General features: G+C 40.1%; 1 protein-coding gene across 1 annotated transcript in view; it reads left to right on the top strand.

Moving 5' to 3' along the window:
- The window catches only part of plxna2 (plexin A2), a 216,764-nt gene that overhangs the window by 113,258 nt on the left and 76,156 nt on the right, over positions 1 to 27,350 (top strand). The window contains exons 5-9 of the mRNA XM_088007157.1: positions 3,393 to 3,493; positions 13,963 to 14,086; positions 18,057 to 18,210; positions 20,747 to 20,843; positions 26,756 to 26,870. Of these exons, the coding sequence (XP_087863283.1) occupies positions 3,393 to 3,493; positions 13,963 to 14,086; positions 18,057 to 18,210; positions 20,747 to 20,843; positions 26,756 to 26,870 (591 nt within the window). The remainder of the gene's footprint in view (positions 1 to 3,392; positions 3,494 to 13,962; positions 14,087 to 18,056; positions 18,211 to 20,746; positions 20,844 to 26,755; positions 26,871 to 27,350) is intronic.

Raw genomic sequence — 27,350 nt, 5'->3', positions numbered from 1 at the left:
GGTCAGACAGTTCTGTCTGTGTTTACATACAGCTCCATAAGGACCATGAAGACCCCCTGTCCTCACCACTCCCTGACAGCTGTCTCCACACTGTAACCCTTTCCTCTGGCTGGTCCTCTGTGAAAGTTATACTCTTAAGTTTCGTCAGACTTGTGCATGCTTTTGGGAAGGATCTGACGACTTTCTTTAAGGTGGAGGTAATGAAACTCAAGCAGATGCAAGCTGCTGCTAAAGCTAAGCACTCTCACATTGGGCTGAGGCTTTGAGCTGTGCGCGCCCACGCACGCCGAGCTGCCGCTTCCCTCACTCAGTCGAGTTTCGTTCTTGGTGGGCTTGTTTGTCATCAGTTGCCGCTTCTGCTGCTGATGTGACCCCCGTCTGCAGCTCATTACAGCGCGCCACCTGTTTGTCCTGAAGCTAGGCAAGACACGCACACAAATGGAGTTTGTTGAAGTGACAGGGGGTTAATATAACAGGAGTCTGCACGATGCAAGTGCCACATGGACTGTCAAATCCCGACGGTGTCAATGGTTTCCTTTGTCCTCTGGGACCGTCTCTCAGTTGCCGCAGGGTTCGGGGCAGACAGGTGGATGGGTGATGTTGAAGTTTTTGGATGATTGCGGAGACAAAACAAGGAATACTATACAGCCTGGGTCTCGTATAGTTCTCAGTTTTTGGATCCAGCTGACAGGTTTAACAGCCCTCAACTTTTTCAGTGACACTGCAATGGCAGACACATGTTCCAAATTGCGCTGTAAGCTGTTTTTAAACTTGATGAATTACATAGAAGGCCTTGCAAAAGTATTTACACGCCACGAGCCTTGTCTCATTTTGTCACATTACATCCACAAACTGAAATTGATTTAACTTTGGACATTATGTTCACCCAGTATGTGTAATGTACAGTCTTTTAAAACTACTAAAGGGTGTTACTTGCACCCTTCATTCATTCTCCCACATTTTACAGAGGAGCTTCCAAATGCTGTCAACATCTGCTGTTATTATCCAACAGGACAATATGCAGAAAATTAAGACAGAGCATTGAACATTAATCTGGATTACATCCAGAGATTCCCTTTATTTGTTTATCTGCTGTATTCCTTTTGGTTATTTTGGTGCTTTGTCAGTATGTGTGCAACTCCTGGTCCTGACATGATGAGGTACAATAGTGAGTATGGCTGCCCCAGGGGACTTGCATGCATGCATTCAAGGCATGCACAAACATGCACAGATATAGACTGAAAAGAACTGTGATGTTCTTTCTTCTTTTTCGTCATTATTATTTTAAAACAACGTAACTTAAAAACTGATTCCCAGGTTTTGAGTTTTACTGATGGTAAACAGAAACACCATTACTAAAATGAAAGGTATAAAATCAGCTAATGTGGTGTTAGCTTGCGTCAGGATGAAGCCAAATGAGCATTTATTTCATTTTATATTGTTGAAACACATTCTGTCAATGGATTTTTTCCAGCCTTAATAAACTAGCAAACTTTACTTTTCTAACATAATTTCCTTCTGCTTCTCCAAACTCAGTGGTATATAACTTCTATATTTTCTGATCTAAACTCTGTGTGAAATTAAACATAAAATAATTTATCCAACATGGCACTGAATAAAAGTCAAAGTTATCTTGGAAAAAGCTATTTTTGCAACAACCAACAAAGTTTCACCAATCATTGAATCATGAGTTATCTATAGGGACTGTAAGAACATATAAAAACACCATCATATATATTTTCTGTCTCCTTGTGAGCAGTCATTCCTTATTTATGTTAGGAGAAGTCACACCATGTGTGAGAGGGTACTTGCTTTAAAACTAAGTTTTACTCATATTTTTTGAAAACATAGAAATAGTGCTGCATCCTTTACTAGCAAGTTATCACAGTTTACATGGCAGCATTAAAAATCAGGAATGCCCATGTGTACATCCCACCTAGTACAAAGCACTCACTGAGGGATGAGAGTATGTTGTGTAGCAGCTGAAAATAGGCTGTGGATCACACAGCTGACTCACATTCTCAGTGTTTGGCTACCTGAGGTGATGTGTGCTTGGTATTTTTCTCCTGTTGTTTTCACATACAGTACAGTGTGGAAACTCTTCTGTATTTTCATGTAAGTAAAAATGTCTGTCCTTTAAAGTAATAGGATAAGCAGAAGGATTATTGTTCATTAAGTGAATGCAGACCGGTTGTCCTGTTTGGATTAGTGGGTCATGGTTGACATGAGATGTTTCTTTTAGTCTGAACCACCTCAGATGTATTCCTGTTGACATTTTGTTTGCTATGTAGCTAAGTTACACTTTTTGAAAAAAATAGAGCTTCAGCTCTTGACACGTTTCTTCCAATCAAGTCTCTACATCTGTCATCGCTCGTCCATGTGTGGGCGTATTTGCACAGGATCTGTGGAGGTGGACTGTCGCCCCTGGGGCACACAGACGTCCACTGATGGCAGAAAAACCTCCTTTTCTCAGCCAAATTGTCCCAGCTGCTTACAGCTGTTTCCATGGTTTGAGTTAAGTACAATAGACATCATCCAAAAAAAAAAAAAAAAAAAGTCAGACTTCCTTGCACCAGGTTATTGGTAATCATTGGATTTTATGTTTTTTTATGTGTTTAGATATTTTCTGTCTGATAAAATATGTTGTGTTGAGTTGACCATGAATGAGGCTTTTTCATGTATCATCGCAGAGTGTTTGGTCAGATAAGAGGGAGACTGAGCTTTCTAGCAACAAAGTGACACATTTTAAGTTTGTGATGTTTGTCCTGACATCCACTCCAAACAACCAGTTTTCATGTAGACAGTGTGTGTTGAGAATGGATACTTCCAAGATTCCAATTTATGCTACATTATTGTTTATTAGTAAAGTTTTTTATTTATTTTCTTTTTACCTCTATTGTGATCTGTCTCACTGTATGTGGTGACAAATTAAATGTGGATTCAGCCCAGTGGCTTCCAATCCCATTTTGAAGAGTGGCAAAAAGAAATAGACTTCTGTCATATTTGCACTTAAAGGAAAGTGTAAATATGAAGTCATGGGTTATTGAATGTATTTTGTAATTTTTGTTAACCTTAAAAAATGCTTCGCTTTCATTCATTGTCATATAAATTGTTTGGATTTTCAGCTATTGTGTCCCCAGGGATTTTGTTAAAAATATTTCTCAACGTTGAATTTGTCCTCCTCTGAATAAATGTACTTGTATTGACAAGTTGATTAAAGATTTATTTGATCAGCCTGTTAAAGGTTATTTTAAGGTCTTCTATACTTTTTTGATCAGATCTGACAATAGATGTTTGGAGCATTGTTATGCCTTGTAAGAACAAATTGAATTGATTTTCTTTGGACTAAAACGTAAATACTTTATCTCAAAGACGTCCTGTTTTATTCACAGGTTACCCAGGTTCCTATTGAATCCTGTGAGCAGTATGGGACCTGTGGAGAGTGTCTGAGCTCCGGAGATCCCCACTGTGGCTGGTGTGTCCTGCATAATATGTAAGTATCCACCAGTCACCGTCATATTTGTATGGAAATTCCTCTTCCTGGAAGATTTAGCTTGACGTCTCCATTTAAGTGTTTTGAAGTTTTCCCTCACAGAGAGCATAAAGGTTATTTATCTCAACATTTATTTCAGATTTAATGGAGCTTGAGAAAAGCAGACAGCTCCAGCCTGGAAATGGACAGCTGCTGCCTCAGAGGTGCAGAGCTGGTTTAAAGCTACTTTAGCAGCTGTGTAGGTTCACACCGCTCTGACATGGTTTTTAAAGAAAGTGATCTCATTCAGTTTATAAAACTATTTCAGTTTCTAAAAAAAACAAGATGTAGAAGACTTATAGAGATGTCCACTTTAACAACTTGTCATCCACAGAAGTCTGAACAGTGAGAAAGTTTGGGGTCTATACCTCCTGCTTCAAGGATAAGCATAACAGCCATGAGTGACACCTGCTGGGGCTGAACACTTACTACAAGAAAACTGATCTTAGGCATCCATAAAGAATGCAAAAGAAAAAAAAAATGGCTATAGTAGATAACCATGTGTTTGATATGCAGATTGAAAAATACTATTGATGCATTTTTATATTTACATTTAGATTATGAAATCATGAAAAAAGGGACATGAAGTAAATTTAACACAGCAGTATAACAGTCATTGTTTATGTTCCTCTTTGTCTCTAGCATGCAGAGATTCTCTTAGCTGCTCCGTCTTAAATCCATTGCTTACACCCCCCCACTCCTACCCAGGTAGAGCTGGATATTTGCGTGTGTCACAGTGGCGCTGCAATTATCATTATCGTGATGGCGGGCCTGGCAAAGTGCACTTAAAGTAATTTACACCACTCTGAAGCCGGGACAGGACAAATAATTGGCTGCCGACAAGGTAATTCAGCATGAGCCTGCAAAGGAACGGGTGAGGCTGACTGAAGCGCTGTATTCCCTTCAGCGCTGCGTGCCTTCACACAGAGATCATTTACCACAACACGACCCTCCATGCGAGGTTGTTAATCACATGCTTTTGTGTAGGTGTGGCAGGGACCGGAATGATTCAAGTCCAAGGGAATCTGAATCCGCTGCGTGGAAACGGCGTCTGGATGCTAAGTGCTGAACAGGCTTAGGAACTGCCTCTGTGACAGGGAAACATCTGTTTTATGTGTGTGCAGGTTCTCGTGCAAACATGCGCCGGGTTTGAGTACGAATGTGTGTATGCAGGCATTGTGTGCGGGGTCAGTTTTGGTGTACAATTATAAGCGCTTGTGGATTGTACTGTGGGGAGAAAAGGTCAGCACCCTGATTTACGTTAGATCAGCCATCTGTTCGCTCAATAACGGGAACCTTTGTGCCACCTGTCTCTAGTCCTAATCTCCCTTTCTCCATCCTGACCCTGCACCGAATGTGGCAGGACCCCTGTCAGCTCCAGCAGAGTTACAGCAGGGAGGAAATAAAGTTACTGGAAGAATAGGAAGCTTTTATGGAGCTCCATTAGGTTGGACCCATAGACATTACCATTTGTGCAACAGCTGTGGTCTTCATTAATAACTTGAATTCACGTCTTCAGCTTTTACACGATGAATGTTCATTAAAAAACTAATAATTCTTCAAAACCATATGTTCTAAATAGACATGTGTTTCTAGATTATAAAATGAGCAGCAGAGTTCTTATCACTATGATATAAGTTAGGCTTAATGTTGAGGGGAACGGAGAAACGTATGCTGAGCCGTCGTAACATTATCAATCTTGGTTGCACTTCTTCTGTTCTGGCATCCATCTTGTACATTGTGGCGTAAAGCTAGTAAATCCTTAAAATGTTTGTTTAAGGATGCTATGTTTTATATCCCTATCAAAAGCTGACCAAAAAAGTCAGTCATTTATGGAAAACTGAAAACAGTATTATTATTTTTATAGAAAATAACACCCCATCCATACAGGAATGTGTTCTTTTCTAAAATTGCAATGTTTTCACCCATTTGTTCCCTTTTTCCAAATGGAATTGACATTTTTGTTTGTTGATTTTTTTAAATGAGTTCCAGGGTAAAAATTTAACCCTCAAATACATGCAAAAAGTGAAAATGCCTCCTTTATTAAAACACTGACATATTAGCTGAACCTTTAAAGTGCTGCTCAGATATGATAAGCAGTTAGCATCTTTCTTGGAGTAGTTAACTTTTTCATTAGAAAGGTAATCAGGCTGGAAATGCTTTACGTTTCCCTTTACTTGGTTGGATTTCTCAGCAAATTTAGAATACTTTGCTTATTGTTGGTAACTCATTGACTTCCCACAAGCACTCCATCCAACCCCGTTTCACAAAATAAATAAATAAATGTAAGTTGTTGTACGTGCTTGCTATTTGGTTCAATAATTATTTTCTTTGTAATGAAAAGTCAATTTCCCTTTGACTGGATTTTATTTAGACGACATAAAGTGGCTTTGAAGTGACTAGCATTTCTTACTGCAATCATCTCTGTGGCAATATTTCCCAACAAAAGTATTTTTTGAGTGAGTGGCAAAAAATGTCTCAAATGAGTTTGTGAAATAGTGTTAATAACTAAAAAGGCTAGATGAATGTGCAATAAAACTAAGAATAGAAGGACGTGCCAAAGACTGCCAGGAGTAAAAAAAAGCAGCTGCATCCTTCTTGTGAAGAGCTCCCGACGCCCCACTCACCCAAAATTACATTTCTCCCCAGCCGTTGTGCTATCCACAGCTGTGGTGGCTGCTGATTCCTTCAGCCCCCCACTCCTCCCTCACACCAACCTAAAGCCATTGTTGATTTTATAAAATTATCTGTCCCTGTTCCTCCAATTTTTGTGCCTCCTTCCAAGCCCCTTTGTGAAACTGTAGGTTCTAAGCTATGCCACTCATCCCATCTCCGCTCGGCGCAGCGCAGCTTCCATTTAGGTCTGTCTCTTCCCTCTGGAGTTGGCTCTCTGACGCTCCAGAGATGGTTGGCTTGCCACACATAAATGCCCCGCTCTTTGATCACCCTCATTTTTCCTCCTGCAGCTGCCATCTGCAATATCCATCCTCTATTCCTCTAAACCCTTGTTGTGTCCTGTATGCCTTTCTTCTGTATGTGCGTGCATGTTCATTGAAATGCGGCATTGTGAGGTTGCTAATTAGGAACATGGAAGGACATTAGTTTGATTTGAGAGGAAGATGAGGTGAGAATTTGGGGTTGCTGACCAAGAACTGGCATCTCGGTTTTCTCTGTCGTTCTATTTTAATCCAGTGTGGTTTGAGCCTCCCAAAGTCCTTTAATTACCAGCAGCTGCTAGGCATCCTCTGAATGCGAGAAGAATGAGACGGCAGAAGAAGGGGCGGTGGGACTGGGGGGGGTAAGAATGAGGAGAAAAGAATGTGAGAGAGGGGAGAGGGTGTTTGATGCTGCACACTCATCGGCCCACAAAACGGCGCTGCATTTTGATTGCAGCTCAAAGGGCACTCATCATCTTGAGCGCTCTTCAGCCGCAGTCCCGTGAATGTTTAGTTCAGCCTCCATCTGACCGCTGTCCAAAAAACACGGACTTATGCTGATGCTCCCCTCCTCCCCAGAGGGCTTTTTTCTCCCTCTGCCTGCATCTCGTCACTATTGGATTAGCTGTCTAATCATGGCCAAAAGAAGCTTTTCTATCTAAGATTGTCCCACATCTCTGTTCTGTCTCCGTTCTCTTGACTTGCTCCTTTAATGCGAGAGAGTATGACTGGCTTTGTTCAGATTTGTCAGGATTAGCAGCAAGTCTGACTTCAGTCCAAGAGGGCTCCAGTGTCGAGGTCAAAGGATGCACAGCAGAGAAAGTTTGCCAGAAACAAACAAGAGTTACAAGTTCATTGTAGTTTAAAATGATGCCAGGCCATCTTTTCCACTTATAACGGCTTCAGTTTTTCTAGAAAGGCTTTCCCCAACATTTAGGTGTATGTTGATGGGAATATTTGGCTTTTTGTTCAAAACTGCTTTTGTAAGGTCAGACACTGATGCTGGACGAGAGCAGTCATCCAACACTTTGCATTTTACCTTGTGGTGTAAGGCTTTGATACAGCAGCTTATTCACAGACATCCATTGGATGAAGCCCCATACACACTGTTTCTGTAGAAGTCTGCAGATATAAACTCTGCAAACATTTACCATTCTGTACACTGTGCACCAGTTTGTGATTTAAATGCTCTCATTTAAGTTGTTTCCCCTTTGTTATGATACTAACAATTAACTGTAGAATATTTAGTTGCAAAAAACTTTCACATCTGGACATTTTGGACGGGTGGCATCTGACCATGGCACCATGCAGGAATTCTTAGAGCTGCTCGGAGCAGTGACTCGTTCTTTCACAAATGTTTGTGTCCACAGCCTGCATGTCTATCTGGGTTTACACAGCTGTGGCCACTGAAGTGATTAGAACACCCAATTTAAAGCGAATGAATCTGTGAGCCAAAAACTGCTGGTAATGTAGTTTATGTGAAATCAGGTTGTCATGAGTGTGACAGCTTTGAGGTGTTAGTGTAGCATCTGCCAACAGAGTGAGTCAGCATTTGAAGGATGTGGGAAAAATGCTGCTAAACTGTGTTTTTAACCGTTTGTCTCCTTAGGTTTTATATATCGTCTTTAAAAAGTATTGCTCCCCCTTTAGCTTCCTGAAATTTCATCATCAAACAACAAACATCGTTTTTTAGTTGTACTGCGGCTTTACTAGACAAAACCAACAAAAAGTAGATCATAATTAATAGAAGAAAACAAATACATAGTTTTTGTTCTTTGCAGGTAAATGTCTTCAAAATATGACGTGTGTATGTATAATTAGCTCCGTTTGTTTTAGTTATAAAACCTTATACGTAGCATTACTAACCTGCACATCAACCTCACTTTTTTTGTTATCTGTCGCCACGGTTTCTAGAAAAAGCAGTAATTAAAAAGTTAAGGAAAGCTGGAAAACTGGACCCACGATTTGTCTCCATAACAACCATCTATTTCAAGGTTTTTGTACACATCCTTACCAGGGATGTCAACAAATTTGGAGCTCGTCATTAACATATTCACTCTGTCACAAATTATACACTTGTACAATCACAGACCCTGAACTTATATCATGTCAGTTTAAAGAGGCAACATTGTCACCTTAAATCTAGTAAAAACTTGTAAAAAATCAGCATGAATAGATGTAGAAAATAATATTTCCATCACATTCAACTGTTACTTTTAACCTTCATCCTTTCTGTGCAGCACAGGACAGAAAAAAGCAGCATATCATTTGAAAACACTGAGATCTAGCTGGAGATCAAGTCCAGATGCTTGGAAACAAAAGGGTTGGTCTGACTTCTCCACCTGGTTATCAACAGGATTTGCCAAAGCCACACGACTCGAATTCCATTATTTTAATGAGCTTATAACAGCTCTTCATGGCTGTTGCTCCAAGCTGTTGTTGTCTGAGATAACAAGATTATGATGAAAATGAGAACTTGTTGGATCAACAAAACACAAACATTTTATTCTGGTTCTTGGCTGCGTATAGATAACACCTTATCTTTTGCAAGTGATTTTCTGTGATGGGTAGAGGAAACTAAGAGAAACTGAACATGAATGGTGTGGGTGACGCATTAAACGATTGTTCAATAAAATCTAAATTAAGTACAAATTGTAGAAATCAAGTTTTATTTCTTTTCCAGCACCTTGTTTTTCCGGATTATGTATGTATTTCAAGCAATATGTTGATCACAGTGCTACAGTACAAATTATGTCAAGCATAACATCCCCTCTAATTTAGCAGTGGCAACAACAATTAACCCAGCGGTGAAAATGGCTGCTTCAGTCCATTGTAAATGTGGGGCTGTGTATCTAATGGCCACCTCATCAGCTAAAGCCTCGAGTTAGCAGACAGGGGGAGGCCACATCCATCTTCCCAATGGAGCCTAATGAGATATTGATCACAAACATGCAGTTCCATCAATATTTCTATAGATTCCTCGCACGTAGACCTGGTACTCGGCAGCAGTACTGTACATGTGGGCAGGTGACATAAAATACAGTTAAAGACCGTAAAAGCCCAGTGTGTTGGTGGGTCTGTTACATGCTGCTGTTCATTTTAAGAGGCTTCCACGCCTGCTCTGCTGCTTTCTTTCTGTGCTCTTCTCTCTTTTCTCACTCAAGACAGCTTCAGGCGCGATGCAGAGCGCTGAGCGCCAGCGCTCTTAGTTATTCTGTTTCCCTCATGAACCTTTGCCTTTAAAGGACTCCTGGCCTGCGTAAACCCGGTATGTGAACGAACAGCTCAGGGTGTCTGTATATATAGGTGGACTCAGTTTACACTACAGTACTCGCAATGGGATATTGGAGATGATGTGAATTGATTGTGGCCTTGCCGTGCGCAGGGTGTCCTGTGGGCCCCATCCTGCAGTGACATTATCAGTGAGAACAGTACACAGTCACAGAGCTGAGGCTGCTGTTTTAACCCCGGCATGAGCTCCGGCCTGCGACCTGCACGCTCCTCTGTGTCACCTCAACTGTTGGTCTTAGTCAGGCTGTGGTTTCTAATTTAAAATCCTGTTTTAATTGCTTAACTTTTCCTTCTTTCTGTCTTCATTCATTATTTCTTTCCTGTTGTTTACCCTTTTCCTCATTCATTCATTGTTAAATTCTATCTTTTGCGTCTTACTTTCTCAACTATGTTTCTTTGCCCTCCTTTCGCTACTGTTCCTTTTCCCACATTTCATTGGTCCTTAATTTTATTATCTTTCCTTCCTCCCTTTCCTGATATTTTTCCTTCCTGCCTTACATTGTGTTTTTCCCTTCCTTTCTTCCTTCCCTCATTATTTCCTCCATGTTTTGGTTCCTTCTTTACTTTTGTTCATTCCTTCCTGAAATCCTTCCTTATTTTCTTCCATATGTCTCATCTTTACTTTTTTTTATCATTTTCAGTCCAATTGCATCTTTTCCTTCTTTACTTTTTGTTCCTCCCTGCTTGATTCCATTTTTTTATTCCATGCTTTTTTTTTCCTTGATTTCCTCTCTGGTTTCTGAGTTCTGAGCTCCTACTCCCCACCACCCTCCATAAACACAAACACACACACACACACACACACACACACACACACACACACACACACACACATTTAGAAAACCATACTTCTGAGGTCTAAGCGCTTAGTGGGGACTAAAGCGATCGATCCCCTCCATCCTCCCAACAGTACACCTTCCCTACAGGCAAACCATCTCCATTGGGCTGTCATTTTCCTCTCTACGTGGCATTTTTTCCCGTTTCTGTGTGGAGGTATGGAGGGGTTTTTTATGGCTCCACTTCTGTCCTCTCCTCCTGTTTTTAAACATGGTGTTCACAGCAAGAGCAGCAATCACACAGACCTTCACACTTTTACTGACGTCCTCAGTCTTAAGGGGAGGGGAGAGAGGGAGAGGAGGGATAGATAGAAGAGCAAAATCTTTACCCTGCTTTCAAGGCAGCGGTGTGTGTATGTAAGCATATGTGCAAAGGTGTGTGTTACAGTGTGAAGGATTAAGTGGAAGGTGCTGCATGCGTTTATGTGAGCAGGAAGATGCTTGGATGTTTTTAGGCAATTTTTCCTTCCAATGTTGTGTTTCAAGACATGTTTTTTTTTATAACTATAAATAAGAATAGGATGCAAACTGTATCTTGGTTGGGCTATTTCTGTCTTTATGCAGCGTAGAAAGAGGTTTTACATATATATACCTCTTTCTTCTATTTTCCAGTAGCAAATGTAAACCAATCTTGGCTTCAGTGAAGTCATAGGGCTGTAATAATACTCACTGCTCCTGTGTGTTACATATTTTGTCTCGTTTCACAAGAAATTTTAATATTCAGTTTGAGGTTTTAGTTTGGGATAGAGCAAAGTAGTTCATAACCGTAAAGTAGAAGAAAATGTGATACCTTGTTTTCAATTTTCTTTTTAAAAAGAACGGTATACAAAGTGAGGTATTTAGTAAAACACCTCTTCATAATATGTGGTTTATACCATTCAGTTAGTCATGTAAAAATGAATTGAATATGTCATTACTGCAATCTTACCAACTCATAACTTACTGGTCAGTCAGGAGAGCATCTATCAGAGAAACAACCGAGGGGCTTCAGGTAATTCTGGATGAGCTGCAGAGATCTACAACTCACAAGGGAGAATCTGTTGATTGGACAACAGTTGTTTTGTAAACTCCACAAGACTTTGAAAGTTTTATTGACAAAAATCTGACTTCCCTTTAGCAATTTACAACGGACCACAAAGTTATTCTGTTGATTTTTGATTTTTGATTTTTTTTAAACAAGGAAAACATTTAAGGGATATACAAAACCCTGCACATCTCTATGGCAGAAGCTACTTCAGCACCATGGACAGGGCTTTGATGTAACAACATCAGGGTCAACTGCTTCTAGCTTTTACTGCAGGGAAAGAAAAATATTTACTGCTTATTACATGGAATGGACTGGGTGAAGTGGCGGTGTGTGTGGTGAAGTGACGGTCTGTGTTTGAGCACACATGCACGGAATGCAGTGATGAAACGCTAAGCATCAGTGAGGAAACTGAGTGACAGGCCAGACCCAGACTGGAAGATAATAGATTGTACCGGGGTTGGTGGAGTGGAGGGGGTTAGCGGGGGGGGGGAATATGAGGAAGGCAGGACTGTCGTCAACACGCTGTGGCACACTCTTCAGCTAATGAGGGAGGCAAAGGGGTCAGCTTCTAACTACACAAAGATAATGACCGTCTCCAGAAACCATGGCAACAGCAGCCATCCTGCACGTCTCCCACCCCCGCCGCCTCACCCCTCTCGCTGCGCTCTCATCTTACTTCACCTCACTGAAACGATTTTTTTTTTCTTTTTTCCAGAAAAAATAAAATAAAATCTCACATTGTGGAAAATCAATGCAGAGCTTTTTGTGCCTTAATGACAGGCCAGGATTTGCATCTGTACCTATACAGCATTGGAGACATGCATAAAACATGGTGCCACAGCCCACACCTGAAAGCGCATTAAGTATAATTTTCTGCTGCTATTGTGGATTTAAAAAAACCCAAAAGCACCTTGTTGCAGGCAGAGTAACACCTTGTCTAAGAAAAGGCGTACTAATTTTAACTTGTGAAAGGGAAAGAGAAAAGTGAAAGACGTAAGCAGATAATGGGGAGAGAGGCATAAGCTAAATACAGCAGACATGGAGTCAAACGTGTTCACTGAACAGGAGAGAGAACTTTTAAAAAGTCTTATTTAAAGGCAAAAAAATCAATTACATAAGAAGGGAAATAAGAAACCAGGTACTCATTTCTCCATTTTCCCCAAAGGAATACTCTACATAAGAGCGTTTATGCATGTGCATGACTTTATGTGTGTGTGTGTGTGTGTGTGTGTGTGTGTGTGTGTGTGTGTGTGTGTGTGTGTGTGTGTGTGTGTGTGTGTGTTCATGTGTGAGCTTTGCTGTGCCTGAGTCTGCTTCAACTTCTGACAACATAATTACACACAGAGGCTCGGGATGAAGATGTAGCTTAGTCTGTCTGTGTGAGACTGTGTGGTTAAGGAGCATGATACGAGCCCTAACACACGCCAACACACGCACTCACACACTCGCAGGAGTACATTAGCACCGTGGACAACGGCTGACCCATCAGAGTCCAATTAAGGCTGCTGTGACCAGTCAGCCAGTTAGCCAAACGCCAACACTGCTGGGTTGGTTGACGATAGAGAGCTTTTGGTGTAACGGTGTGGAAGGAGCACTCAGTTTTAATGGGAAGGAGGAGGCAGACTTTTAATGAGGGATGTAGCTGTGTCGTTTGCTTCTTGATGCCCTGTCTGGCCATTAGGAGCTCTTACGACAAAGCACCTTTCAATTTACACTAGTTAAGTCTGCAAATTTATTCTTTGATTGATGGATCAGTTGTTGGGTGCATAGATCATTGCAGCTCAGTTATGGATTGTAAAACTATTGATTCTGCTTGAACTTCCTCACTTCATGTCAAGTTACAAGCAATAAACGTCGGTGTATGTTACTGAGATTTTATGTGATGCGTCAAGAAAATGTAAAGTATAAAATTGGGAAGTGGAAACGAAGGATGCTTTGAATTCTTTGCATAAACATAATTCTGGAAAGTGTGGGATGTATTTGTATTCACATCCCTTTAGTCGATGCTTAAAGGTAAATGAAACTTTTACTTCAGTAACCATTTTTCTATTTCAGTTTGTTTGTTTTATTTCATTCATTTACAGTTTGAAATGGACATGTTACAAAATGTATCCATATGTTTTGAATGAAAAGGAGTAGTTTATAGAAAGGAATCTTGGTCTAAAAGTCAATTTACTTTTACTATGCCATAAGCAACTAAGCATTAACCATCCATATTAATTTTAATGACACCTTCTTATTTACCTTCTTATTTAGCAATTTTCTTTTCTCAGCCTTACTTATTTAATTGTAGTGTCAAAAACAAGGCAAATAAACAAATGTCTTTTTTTCCCCATCCAGATGCTCTCAAAGGAATCGATGTGAGCGTGCAGACGAGCCGTATCGTTTCGCCGCCTCTCTCAGCCAGTGTGTGAAGGCCACCGTCTTTCCCGACAGCATTGCAGTGTCCGAGCCTAGCGTGCCTGTAAGTTTACTCACATTCCCGTGCACTGTGCATATAAATGGTTCTCCTGAAACAATGAATGCAAAAGAGCCAGAATGGTTTGGATCAATCCACCGAGCGGTTCACTTGGTCGTGATTGTGGCTGATGCATAAACATTAGATGGGAAGGTTTATTTATTTTATTTTTTAAGAGCTTTGTGTGGGCGTTTTAGGCATGCATATGTTCATTTGTTTCAGAGCAGTCAATATTTGTGCCAAGACATGTTTGCGTGGGCGAGTGTGTAGGCGGTAAAGTTGCCAGGGTGAAGAAGAGTACAGTACATTATTTCCACATGGACTGAGTCAAAACGGCCAGAGATCACCAGTGAAAGTTGTGGAGAACGCTCTTCATCTTTAGTAAGAACTCTGTTACATACTTTGGCTTTATCAACCCGCACTGACAAAGGGTCGTTTTCTGTTCAGCATTTACAGATTGATTTGCTTACAGTAACTTTGGGATATTAGAAAATGTAAAATTTCTGTGAACTCTGGAAGCACTCTTCTCAGAGTGACTGCATTGGAACTTTCTGAAAATTTCTAAAAATTTTTCCAGTACTTTTTGGCCAAGTTTGCAAAGTGCTATAAAGTTCTGCCACTTAAATATAGCCTTGGTACCTGTGTCATTGAAGATAAGTACTCTTACGATGCTGCTGACTATCTTGGCAAGCTCTTCTAGGTCTGCAGGCACTACTCAGCAGAGCTTTTCAAACTGGACCAACTATTGGCACTAGATAACCCACATTTTTACTTTCTTACAAACTGAAAAACTGGTACAGGAGAAAACTGTGTGAAAATAGAATTTGGTGTGAAGATATTTCTAAGCGTACCAATCACAAGTATGTAACTGGAGTTATGTAGCTTAGATTTATTTATTTATTGTAATATCATCTGAATATGTGTAAGTTGAAAACCAAGAATTAGTCTTTCTGTCATCTCCATACGTGTATTTATATGGATTTACAACATGGAAAATGTGATCAAATCCAAGCTAAACTGTTTATTGGACAATAGTTAAGGTACTCTTCCATCTAGCCAAAGATAGAATATCCAACTTTAATCAGCGCGAAACAGACTGTTGTTGTAAAGTCAAAAAAAAATTATCTTTATATGAACTAAAATATGCTCATTTTAACACAATTATATTCTATATAAGAAACCTCACAATACACTCTCTTCTTACAGGTTGTTGCCTCTTGTCTTGGTTTCAAGACAGACTGTTGTGTATGTTTTTTACTGCCAGTGATATAACTTTATTATTAGTCCGCTATTAAAACTAAAGCTGGTGAATTTTTATCCTTATGGGCAACGCATGGCAGATGCACTTGAAATCAAAGAGCTTTAAATCACCATTGCTGTTTTCTTGTTGATTACTCATATAAATGTCAAACACTTTGATGTATCATTGCTCTTGAAAAACAGTGTAAATAATTTACAAATGCATAGATTTGTGCATTCCTTTTGCTATTTTGCTTAATAAAAATCAAAATGACTGACTTGTGCAATGAATGTAATGAACAAGATCGCATATCTATGAATATTACCTGGAACCAGCCTATGATAATGGGATAAATTGGTCTGTCTGAGTGTCAGTCTCTGCCTCAGGCAGAGGAATTCAAGTATCTTTTTTTTTTTTTTGTTTTCAAATGGCGAAATTTGATTTATATTTTATTTATTTCAAACAGGTTTTTGAAAACAAGAAAACAAGCAACTAGTAGTACAGAGAAATCGTGTGCATAAACAATGAAGAACAAAATAAACACTTATCTGATCCTACCCCATATCTGAATTTATCACTAATTTGAAGTTGTTCGTTTGACCAGTGGGTGCCTCCTTTTGGATATTTTTTGAGCACATCCCACTGCTGGGTAGCAGGAGTATTGCTGCCATCTGTGTCCATCCCTCTCATGGTTTCTTTTATAAGGACAGTGAACCACAACATTGACATCCTCTTAAACTGTTTTTCTAAAACATGCTAACAAATTCATCGTACTGCAGTAACCTACACAGTCACTACATCCCAATTCAGCAGAGCACCTTTGCAGAGTGGGAGAGGAAATTAGCATCAGAGATGTGCAGAAAATAAACCTGCTGTACTTGTGTGACTCTATGATGTCAGTATGGACCAAAAAATATCAAGAATGATTCTGGCCTGTTATTGAATCTATGCCACAGATATTAACGGTGGTTCTGAAAGCAACATGGGTTCAATTTGGTACTGGCAAGGCTTACCCACTAAAGTTGCTTGTTGGTGTAAACTGAGGTTTAAACTATAGCTGTTTCCATTCCTTTGAATGCAGCTCCATCGCCCAGGTGGCCCAAGCCTCAGCTTAAAATAGACCTTGCATCATCTCTTTGTTCGTGTCTTTTTAATTAAACTCAGCTGACACTACCCTGCTGGCCACTTTACAGAATGTCAGTTGGCTATATTAGTCATTTCCTACCTGTCAACCACACCTGCTGCAGGGTCATCTTACCTAACCAATCAGAGCAAATTCACCCAGCTCCCAAATCCCAGAGGTGCAAACAGCCATCTCCATGACAACGCAGACTCTTCATATGGGTTTCAGGACAGACACAGAAACGGTGGGGAGAAAAAAAAAAAAAAGAAATTATGCTCGCTAAAAATCTGCCACCAATTACGTCGGTTGCTTCCAAGCTGCAAAAACACCCACAACCAGCATCATCATGGAAGGCAGCAGAACAAAAAAAGAGCAATATAGCTTAACACTCCCAAACATGCTTACTTTCTCTCACTTTGTGTGTAAAGTGTGTATGGACAAATTTTTGAGTGTTTAACTGTATATGTGTGCATGTGCGTGACAATGATGAGAGCTAATTAATGTGAGAGCTTGCTCGGGAAATCCGAAATTGAACAAAAGACATTGATTGCTGTGATTGCTGTAATCAAGGATCTCTCTGACACCTCGCAGCGAAGCAACACAAACATGGGTGAAGTTAAACAGGGGGAAGACGAGAGGTCCTCAGCAGAAAAAGAGAAATCATCCCACCTCTCGACGGGCGTCGGGAGTAAGGCAGTTAACGAGGGAGGCAGCGCGATCCGCTGCCGGAGTAGTTTTCTTGAAAAGACATGCAGTTAGTGCGCTCAGCTGCCTTGCCCATCCCAGCAGCCCCGCGGTGTTTAGTAAGAGGCAGATAAAACAATGGAAAACTTCAAGAGCTGTGGCCCAAAAATAACTAATAAAACGAGGCTGTGAAATGCCATGGTGATAATTATCCACACTGCCTTTCTTGGCTGGAGAGCCAGATCACACACCCTGTGCTGAATGCATTTATTTATAGATAGAGCTGCTGAAAAGTCCAGCCCCAGTGTCACTGCTTTCAAACGCCTGTATGTGCATATGCAAACTTTATTGTACAGAAAATGTATTCTTTTTTTCTTTTTCTTTCCCTCTTTTTCTTCCTTTCTTTCACAACTAATAAATTCAAGTGCTTTAGAACAGAACGAAGTAAATGAAACTGATTTAATTTAGTCAGTTTCATATTCTTCAGGACGTTATATTCTTCATAATATAACGTCCAAGCAAATGGAGGTGTAGGATCTAAATCTAGTCTTATTTTTTTTCTGATTCACAGGCTTTTAAATCCCAGAAACAATATTTGGCAAAGCAGTTTGTCAGCATTTGCCAACAGCACTGTGTTCTTCTTTTTTTCCCTCCTTTTTGAGGCTGGCACTGCTGCTCTGAAGTCGGTACATTTCTTCAAAATTTCTGTGCAGACCTTCCTGTACCTTGACCAATCAGATAACCTCCACCATAGCTGGTGTTGTTAATAAACAGGTTTTCTCTTTTTTTTTCTGCAGTACCTAAATATTTATCTGTGAATAGGATTTCTATTATGTGTGAAAATGTTTTCAGCAGATTTGGTCAGAGGCCAAAATGCTGTGTGTAGATCGGTCACCAAGTAATGAGCTGTTTCTCTGTCCCATGTGCAGCTGCTGGTGAAGGTGAGTGATGTCCCAGACCTTTCTGTGGGCATCACCTGCTCCTTTGGCAACTTGACAGAGATCGAGGGAAACGTAAACGGCAATCAGATACTCTGTGTGTCTCCTGCTGCAAAGGATGTCCCGCTGATACCGACTGACCAAGGTAGATATAAAACATTTATACATTTATTGCTTAAAAGGAAAAAAAATCTCCAAAAGTTGACTTGTGTTGTCTGCATTTACGGTACTTTAATGTTAACAATAGTATCAACAACAGTGACATTAGATCTAAAATACATTACCCTGCTAAGACTGCTCTCATCCTGATCTCCTGTCCTGTCTATGGGAATTTGAAAACACCTTCATCATGCCTGTCAGTACATAAATATTAAAACCTAAGGGCTCAGGCAGGAGACCTGTGCTGTAAAATGAAGAATTGTTTCCTTATGAACTCTAACGCTGGTCATTCCTGCCGTTAGTTCAGCATGAGTCACTTCTTCTTCCAGTTCTGAAAGATGGCTGCCTGGACTGCAGTTTTTAGCTGTGTGGAGTGGAGACAGTTAAACCATCAACACAATGAGACTGATCAGGAAAGAAAAATAGATTTTATGACTTTTTAACGTTTTACTGTTTTACCATATTCAGCTGTGCATTGATTATTCACCTGGTTACTGACACAGATCCATCTGTAGGATGAAATGATCAGATGAGCCAACGCTTTATCAAAACTTAGTAAATGGGACTGCAGCTTAACTGTTGCGCATCGAAGTAAAAATACAGCTTTTAGGCTACAAACAAATATGTCTATCAATGATGTTCATAGCATGGAAGTCTTCAGATTTCTGTAGGCATTCCAAGAACACACATAAAGTAAATTCATTCCAAGATCTCAGCCGAGCTATAGGATGGAGAAACATACAGTATGAATATTAAAGCCTGCTTTTCAGCAATAACTTTTCAGGTGAAGATGGCCACAATGTGAAAAGGTAAACACGCTAAATAATAGATCATAATCAGATTGTGAAAAACAATGTGTGTTAGAGGCGGTTTGGTGAACCCCCATCCTCTCGCCTGCTTTGAGTAAATGACAGCCCTGTTTGCCCCGAACTCCCAGAGGAGACGGTGCATCGGCTCTAATATAAGTGTTTTCCCTCAGGTAAATGTCAGCCAGTCCTCCTGTTAAATCCCGCCATCATCCCACCAGCTATCCATCCGCCTGTTTACTCCTCCATTTTCCCCTCTCCATCCATTCCCATGGGAACCCCCTCCGTCCTCTGTCCCTTTAGCGAGTCTTTCCAGACGCTGCTTGACAACACTGATTGTGCCGCGGCGATGACCTGAGGGGAAATGTGACAAGAGTAGAGGAACAGAGAACAGGAAATGAGACCAAAAAGGGAGCAGAGGAATGCATAATAAAGAACAGGGCAGAAATTAGAGGGAAATGATCTAAAGGAGGGCTGACAAAGAGGTCAGTGGAAAACTGTGAGGACACTGCACTCATTAAAGGAAATAACTGGACCTCTTTTCCACTAAGGGAAATGTTCAGAGGGGAGGTTTAATACCAAGAAGACCTCCATATATTGTTGCCGGATCCTTGGAGACCGATGTGTGTTATGAAACTGCTGTTGAGACTTGTGTGAAACAAATCCTGATTCCCAGCAGGTGCTGAGAACAGAGTGCTGAGGGTTACTGAAGCCTCCCACACACTGAATGTCATCAGATTCAGGCTCATGCAAACATCCACATATTCATGAAGCCCACAATGTAATGATTGCGAGCTATAGGGACAAAGAAAGTGAAGGGAAATAAATTTACATCTTAGTAAGAGATTATGTTCAACGTTAGGATTTTTACATGCATTGGTTCCTGCCATAACAATGCTTGGAGGCTTTTCAGCTATGATCTAGCTGAATAAAAGCACTTTAGAAACTCAAACATGTTCATAACTTTCCTGAATCTTAAAGTTTACTGTGCCATTGAACTTCCATCTAGAGATGAGGCTCAAATTTTCAATTGTAGACAAATAAGTTGTCTCTTTACAGATGAAAATGACTTTTAATAACTCAAATGGTTTATCCAAATAAGGGCATTGGAAGAATCCATACTTGGACTCAAATATTTCTTGAGCACTAATCTTCTTGCACGAGTCTGGATTCACATCATAGCTGCAAAACACAGCAATAAGAAGCTCGCTCTGAGCTACAGTTAGACATTTTTCAGTTTCAAACAGCACTTGTTTGTCTGAACCATTGCATCCTGTGTCATTTCGATTATTTGTAGGAGACAAATCAGTGACCAAAAAAGGCTGGAGTCACCATGGCAACCACCAACTTTGTGCATGTTAATGCTGCCCCTAAGAGTAAATGTAATGCTCACATACTCTACATAATTAGAGTTTATGAGGGAGATTAAAAGAAAAGTTAAGGACCTACTTACGCTCCTGGTCTTTTAGCACAATAAAAACTGATTTAGTTATGCATCCAAAATAAAAAATAATACATTCACAAGAGTGAGAGACTCAGACATGCATATATCCTCTGTGGAAGCAAATATGAAAGCAAATATTCACAACCTAAGTGAGATTTAATGAGGCCTGCTGTTGGAAAAACTATAATTTTATTACATTTTATTAAACGTTACAAATCTCGACAAAGGCTGTGACTTATGGAAATGATGATCTGTTGTCTGCTCTCTTTCAGACTGGTCAGGTGTTGAGCTGAGGCTCAACTCTAAGGAGACTGGTCAGATGCTCATCAGCACTGAAATCAAGTTTTACAACTGTAGTGTCCACCAGCTGTGAGTATCACCCTCTATTTCAACCCTTTTCCAAAAAACTGTCTCCCAAATATTCCCCTGAAAAGCCCTGAATCGATGCTCTGGGATCTAGTTTCAGCTTGGTCTTCATCTCGTCTTGCCAGCCCTCTAAAAATAGCCTCAGTAAAACTAATGTATTATGATCTCTTGCTGCTCCCAGTGCCCCACTGTTTCTGCATTGTTGTGCTAATGAAGCTTTCTTTCTCAAACGTGTTGATGTACAATACCCAGAGCTCTCGGTGTAACGGGTCCTCAGAAGAGAATTTTCCGCCCATTTTCATGCTGCGTCTGTCCCTGATTGATTGATGTTGCCTTGAATCCCTGGTTCGGAGATCTCAGTGTCGACGCTGCCTTTGCAATTGTTCACTTTATTCCACTGAGGCCGACTCTGTTTGTACAAGATCCAAAGGCCTCTCTGACTTGGTGAAATGGAAAGATGAGGCAGTAGAGTAAGGCTAGTGAAGCAGAGCTGCAGGAATGATAGCATGTCATATTATCCTTTGACTACCCCCTTGACATTAAAACAAAATGTTTTAGCCACTGGGCAGTGTTACTCTGAGTCTGTCTCTTCTTTCATTTCTTCTCCTGCTGCCCAGAAATCCTATTGGGATGGCACAGAATAGAATTACCAGCTCTCTAACATCAGCGCGATTAACCAAGAATGACAAACACACGCATACACGCAGTCACACACACTCAAAAGCTCAGAGACAGATGCATACACTTGAAAAGGGCACAGATTCGTCTTTCCATGCCTTGATGCCAAGTCTTGCTCCCCCTTTCTGTCCCTTTTACACACATGTTCTGCTCTGTTTGCCTGAAGGTGAAAACACCCTTTTCTTCCAGCATAGCCTGCTTGCCAGAAGTTCCTCCCATGCTTTTGCACCAATGAATATTTAACAACAAGCAAGTGTGCCTAACTCAACCTTGTCAGTGAGAGTGAAAGCAAGCCGACACTAAGACGTGCTTGTTGAACAACCTTTCGTAAACACATGGTGTGGCGAAAGCAATCACAATGGCTTTGAATTAATTAATTAAAAAACGTATGTAATGCTTATTGAGAAACAAGGGACGTAAAGAGAAATGCAAGTCACAAAGAATAATGTTTACATGATATTAAGTTTAGGACTGAGGCAAGATCCCATTTTTTGCAAATAGATTGAAAGTTTCACAAATCCACAAAAAGCCGCACCGGGCTGTGAGCCGCATGGTTCAAAGCGTGGGAAAAAAGTAGTGGCTTATAATCCGAAAAATATGGTAAATGCACGCCAGTTTCATAATGTTTTAAATATAACAATGATATCTCATTACACCACTGATTGACACATCCAGCTACAAACTTCAGTTAACTTCCATATTACTCCTCAGGACCATGTTTTGATGAGTAGTGGTTTTCTGAAGTGCTAGGCTAACACTAGCATGTTTACTTTCTGTGTTAGCATGAGTGGTTTATAATTTGGCTCATGGCATTTGTCAGTTTTTTCCCGCCTCATAAAAGGTAGCCATGGCTCACTAAGAATGTGACCTGCATTACCTCAGAAGCAACACCGCAACAACAGGTAGTGGAAGTGCAACTTTTTCAGTGGCTACAACACTCAAACGTAGCAGATTTGATTGAGATCCAAATCCTGTTACATTGAGTTGAATTATGACATTCCAAACTGGCATTTGCTAATTGAATATCCAGTCAGAAATATTACATGACAGCTAAGATTAAATCAGTAAACCTAGACAAATATGAAGAAATTTAACAAAATTTGCTCTGCAAGCAAGTGAAACCACCCATTAACCTCCAGCAATCTAACTTAAGTGAGTGTAGTTACTTGCTAATTTTATATTCCAGAAACCACACCTGCTTAATTTGTTTTCCCATATAAGCTAATTCCACTATGGCATCTTAAAATAAACCCTTCCACACTTTTAGTTAGTAATGGTGGCGTTCAGGACTCGGTTTGTGTCAGTATGGAGCTCGAGTTGTAAATGTTCCAGTTGCTGCTGTAGCTTCCTCATAACGTGATGTGGAAGGGATCTAGAAATAAACTGTGCATTGTGGCAAAGCAGAAGGTAACGACCACAATTGGTTCATTTGATAAGTGTTTACATTGCACACTGCTTTGCTCAAATTCCAACCCCCCTGTGGAAAACAAATATTAAATGTCACCAACTGCAGCTGAATCAGGTTTGCTTTATGTACTAACACAATGACTACTGTTCTGCCTGCAGTTATGTTCTCAATTTAAAACCCTTGCCAGAATTTCTCTATGCTCAGTTCAATTCTTATACACATTGTCTCTTCTCAGCATCCTCCTCCCCCTGTGTATTGTTGAAAATCATTAATAATGAGTGTTGTTCACCATGTATTACACTCCTGCAAGCTCACTGAACTAGTTTCTATAAAGAAGCTTTTATTTGCAATCAATCAATCAATCAAATTTTATTTGTATAGCACATTTCAGCAGCAAGGCATTTCAAAGTGCTTTACATAATTTTAAACAGTGAGAAAGAAAAAGAAAGTAATAAAAAGATAAAAAGAAAAGATAAAATCACAGCCTAACAGGACAAGGCCTCCAGCCTTGCAGCACCAGGCTCCGTCCGCCTGTTTCGCGAAAATTTTGCGCTAGGACTTTCGCTGTCCTACGCGGATTTTGTGCATTAATTGGTTACCTGTTAGTCTAGAATTTACAGGGTTAAACAGTGAGAAAGAAAAAGAAAGTAATAAAAAGATAATAAAATCACAGCCTAACAGGACAAGGCCTCCAGCCTTGCAGCACCAGGCTCCGTCCGCCTGTTTCGCAAAAATTTTGCGCTAGGACTTTCGCTGTCCTACGCGGATTTTGTGCATTAATTGGTTACCTGTTAGTCTAGAATTTACAGGGTTTTATATACGCGCAATGACTCCCAGTCACTCGCAAATACATAGAAGGCATCAATTGCCATAAGCAACTGTAAACAGGTGGGTTTTAAGTTGAGATTTAAAGGCACCCAGTGTTTCAGCTGTTTTACAGTTTTCTGGAAGTTTGTTCCAAATCCGTGGTGCATAGAAACTGAATGCTGCTTCTCCTCATTTGGTTCTGGTTCTGGGGATGCAGAGCAGACCAGAACCAGAAGATCTGAGGGGTCTAGATGGTTGGTACAGCAATAACAGATCTTTAATGTATTGTGGTGCTAAACCGTTCAGTGATTTATAAACTAACAACAGTATTTTAAAGTCTATTCTCTGAGCTACAGGGAGCCAGTGTAGGGACTTTAGAACTGGTGTTATGTGCTCTATCTTCCTGGTTCTAGTGAGAACGCGAGCAGCAGCGTTCTGGATCAGCTGCAGCTGTTTGATTGATTTATTAGTCAGACCTGTGAAGATCCTGTTGCAGTAATCAATACGGCTAAAGATAAACGCATGGATGAGTTTCTCTAGATCCTGCTGAGACATTAGTCCTCTAATCCTGGAGATGTTCTTCAGGTGATAGAAGGCCGACTTTGTGACTGTCTTTATGTGGCTCTGAAGGTTCAAGTCAGAGTCCATCACTACTCCCAGGTTTGCAGTCATAATACTCTGAGCAACCTTACAAACCCTGCAGCTAAGCATGGATCTGGGCTTCTAAGGGCTTTCGCATGGAATGATTTCTGTTTTTTTTAATAGCACTTTTATTTTAGGGACGTATATAAATAATTTGCCGAGAAGGGTTTGTGTTGTATTTGTGGTAAGCCGCAATGAGTCTTTTACAATCCTGTGGGAGAATTTTGGACTGCTCTTTTTTTTCCATAATTGTTTTTATTCAGTTACAGTGGAATAGTGTGTGCAGGAACATCCGTAAGGTCCCTTCAGAGTATTTTAATCAGATTTAAGTCAAGACTTGGGATTTCTAAACTCTGCATATATTTTTTTTTTTTTTTTAGACATTCAGAGATTAATACTTTGGTTAATGTCCTTCTGCACGATTCAAACGTTCTTAAACTTGAGGTCAAAATTTTGGGTAACACTTTATTTGAAAGGGGGTGAATAAGACTGTCATGACACTGTCATAAACATGACATAACACCTGTCAAGAACATGAATAAGCCTTCATGAATATTTATGACTGTTGTCATAAAGCGTCATTCGGTAAATTATGACACTTTTAATACAAAGTTGACATTATTCAAAATGTCTGTTATGACAACTTGACATTAACCAGGAAATCATTACTGTTTAAACTTTACCTTTAATAACATAAAGTTATCTAATTTTTAAAGTGCAATCAATAATACTTTTATAACAAATTTATATCAGTAATGATTTATTAACCCCCCTTCAAATAAAGTGTTACCAAATTTTGTATTTTCTTGCTAGTTCTTAAACACTGATCTTAACTGAGGTTGGTTATGCGATGTTGTTCTGGTTTATTTGATCATCATTCACTCTTGAGATGACTTTGGTAAACTGGGAAGGTTCACTTCTGTTCCATCTTCATTTTGCTCATGGGTAATGGCTCTTTCTGTAGTTTTTCGGAGTCCAAAAGCCTTCAGAGGAATGCCCATTGGGAGTTTTACAGCACGTCTTGTCAAATACTGTTAGCTGGTGCCTTTAACACACTTTAGGTCCTTTGTACAAAAGTTCAGAGATGAGACATACTGGACTCCAGCTTTGGATAGCTTCAAAACTCTCTTTAATAGGATCTCTGGACACCAGGCCTTTTAGTGTGGGCTGCTGACTAGACGCAGCTGGTGAAGGTTGTGTGATTAAAAGAAAAGTATGGCCAGTTTTATGATGCGCATCTGACACTGCTGATGAGCATTGCCCTTTAATGTTGTACCCATTTCAACACTTACAGACGTCAATGGATCTGCTTCTCATGTAAGTTTTCCGCATCGGACCATGCGGTGTTGCTTTTTAGAATCGTTTAGTCTACTTCATGTTTTCTGACAGGTTCTTTTGCAGTGAACCTGCATTAATCACAATTAATGCCTGATTTAAGCGAGGGGGAGTTATGTTTTCACACAGCCATTTGAATAATGATGTGAAAACAGATTTTTGATCTACCAAGGTTATCATTTTCTAGTTTTAACATTAGATTACCTGAAACAAGGTGTGGAAAAAAAAAATACTCAGCACAACATAAAAATATTGACATATATATATTTATATCCACAGTGGTTTTATTTAAGTTATCCCATATATTAACATATACTATACTAATTTAAATATTTAATTATGTATTTAATAAATCAAACGTGTAAGCAATTACCAATCTATTTCAATATTCACACAATGTAATTCAGTTTTTTACATACATGAATACATTTTATTTTAATTGAGTTTTATTCACTTTTTATAAATATATTCTTGTGCTTAATAAATTATTTCAATATTTAGGTGCATTTCATGTACTTTATTCATTTATTTGGTGTAACTACATCCTGTGCCATTTAAATATTACTAAAACACCTTTTTGATTTGTTGAATTCTGTCAGTTTTGTCCTGCAGTACGATCCAAGCAAACACGTATACTATGCATTCAAAAATACTCACATGCACATGCTTAAACAAAACCAGTCAAACAATGCTGGACTAATAATAATTGCAGGCTCAAGCTGAGCAAATGTTTTATTTGTCCTCATTACTCAAAGTTTTCCCCTCCGTCTCGGCTCCTCCCCCTCTGATTGTGGCGGTGAGGACTAATATTAAATCAGACATGCAGAATGAATGTATGGCAGCACTAAATTTATGCAGGCAGAGCTGGGTCCTGCAGTGACTGGGTACAGTGCCAGCCACAAGGGCGCAACAACAGCATGTGCCTACTTGGGACATGAACTCATTTCCTTTGTGACTCCTTCCCCCCCCCTGTCTTTGGCAAGCTCTCTGTCTCTTCTTCACTGTGAACTGCTCACCACTTGTGTGTGTTTTTGTCTTCACCCAGGTGTCTGTCATGTGTGAACAGTGCCTTCCGCTGCCACTGGTGCAAATACCGCAACTTGTGTACCCATGACCCCTCCAGCTGCTCCTTCCAGGAGGGACGAGTCAACACCTCTGAGGTTGGTGGAACACTCACACACACGAGAAGATAAATTCTCTGTTCCTGTGTTTTCTCCACACACAGAGCCTGTTTCGGTTTCCTTCTGCTTGCATTGTTGTCTGTGTTGCAGCTCTCTGTCAGCCTCCAGGCATGTCTTCTGAAAGACAGCCATCGACTCGTCTCTATTTTTCCAAAATGCCGCCTCTCATTCAGAGCTCTTGTTCTCGGCAACAGCAATTAACAGTCCATTATCCCCAGAGCGACTGAGCTTAACAAGTCTTAACAATGTCACTCTGACCACGTCAGTCATGTGAGATGGAAGCAGCTTAAACACGCCTGTGTGTCTTTGGTAGATTCTGGCTTTACACACACTTAGTGCTTTGATTGTAGTGCTTCTACTTTAAACTGAAAACGATACTTCACTTTGACAGCACTCCTTTTTTTTTAATATATTCTTATTCATGACGCCTACGTGACATTGTGATTTCTCTCCCCTTGC

This window comes from Poecilia mexicana, unplaced genomic scaffold (genome assembly GCF_051168715.1).
Source record: "Poecilia mexicana isolate PSO_F unplaced genomic scaffold, ASM5116871v1 scaffold_7, whole genome shotgun sequence".
Lineage (NCBI taxonomy): Eukaryota > Metazoa > Chordata > Actinopteri > Cyprinodontiformes > Poeciliidae > Poecilia > Poecilia mexicana.
This window is presented reverse-complemented; position numbering and strand designations above follow the sequence as displayed.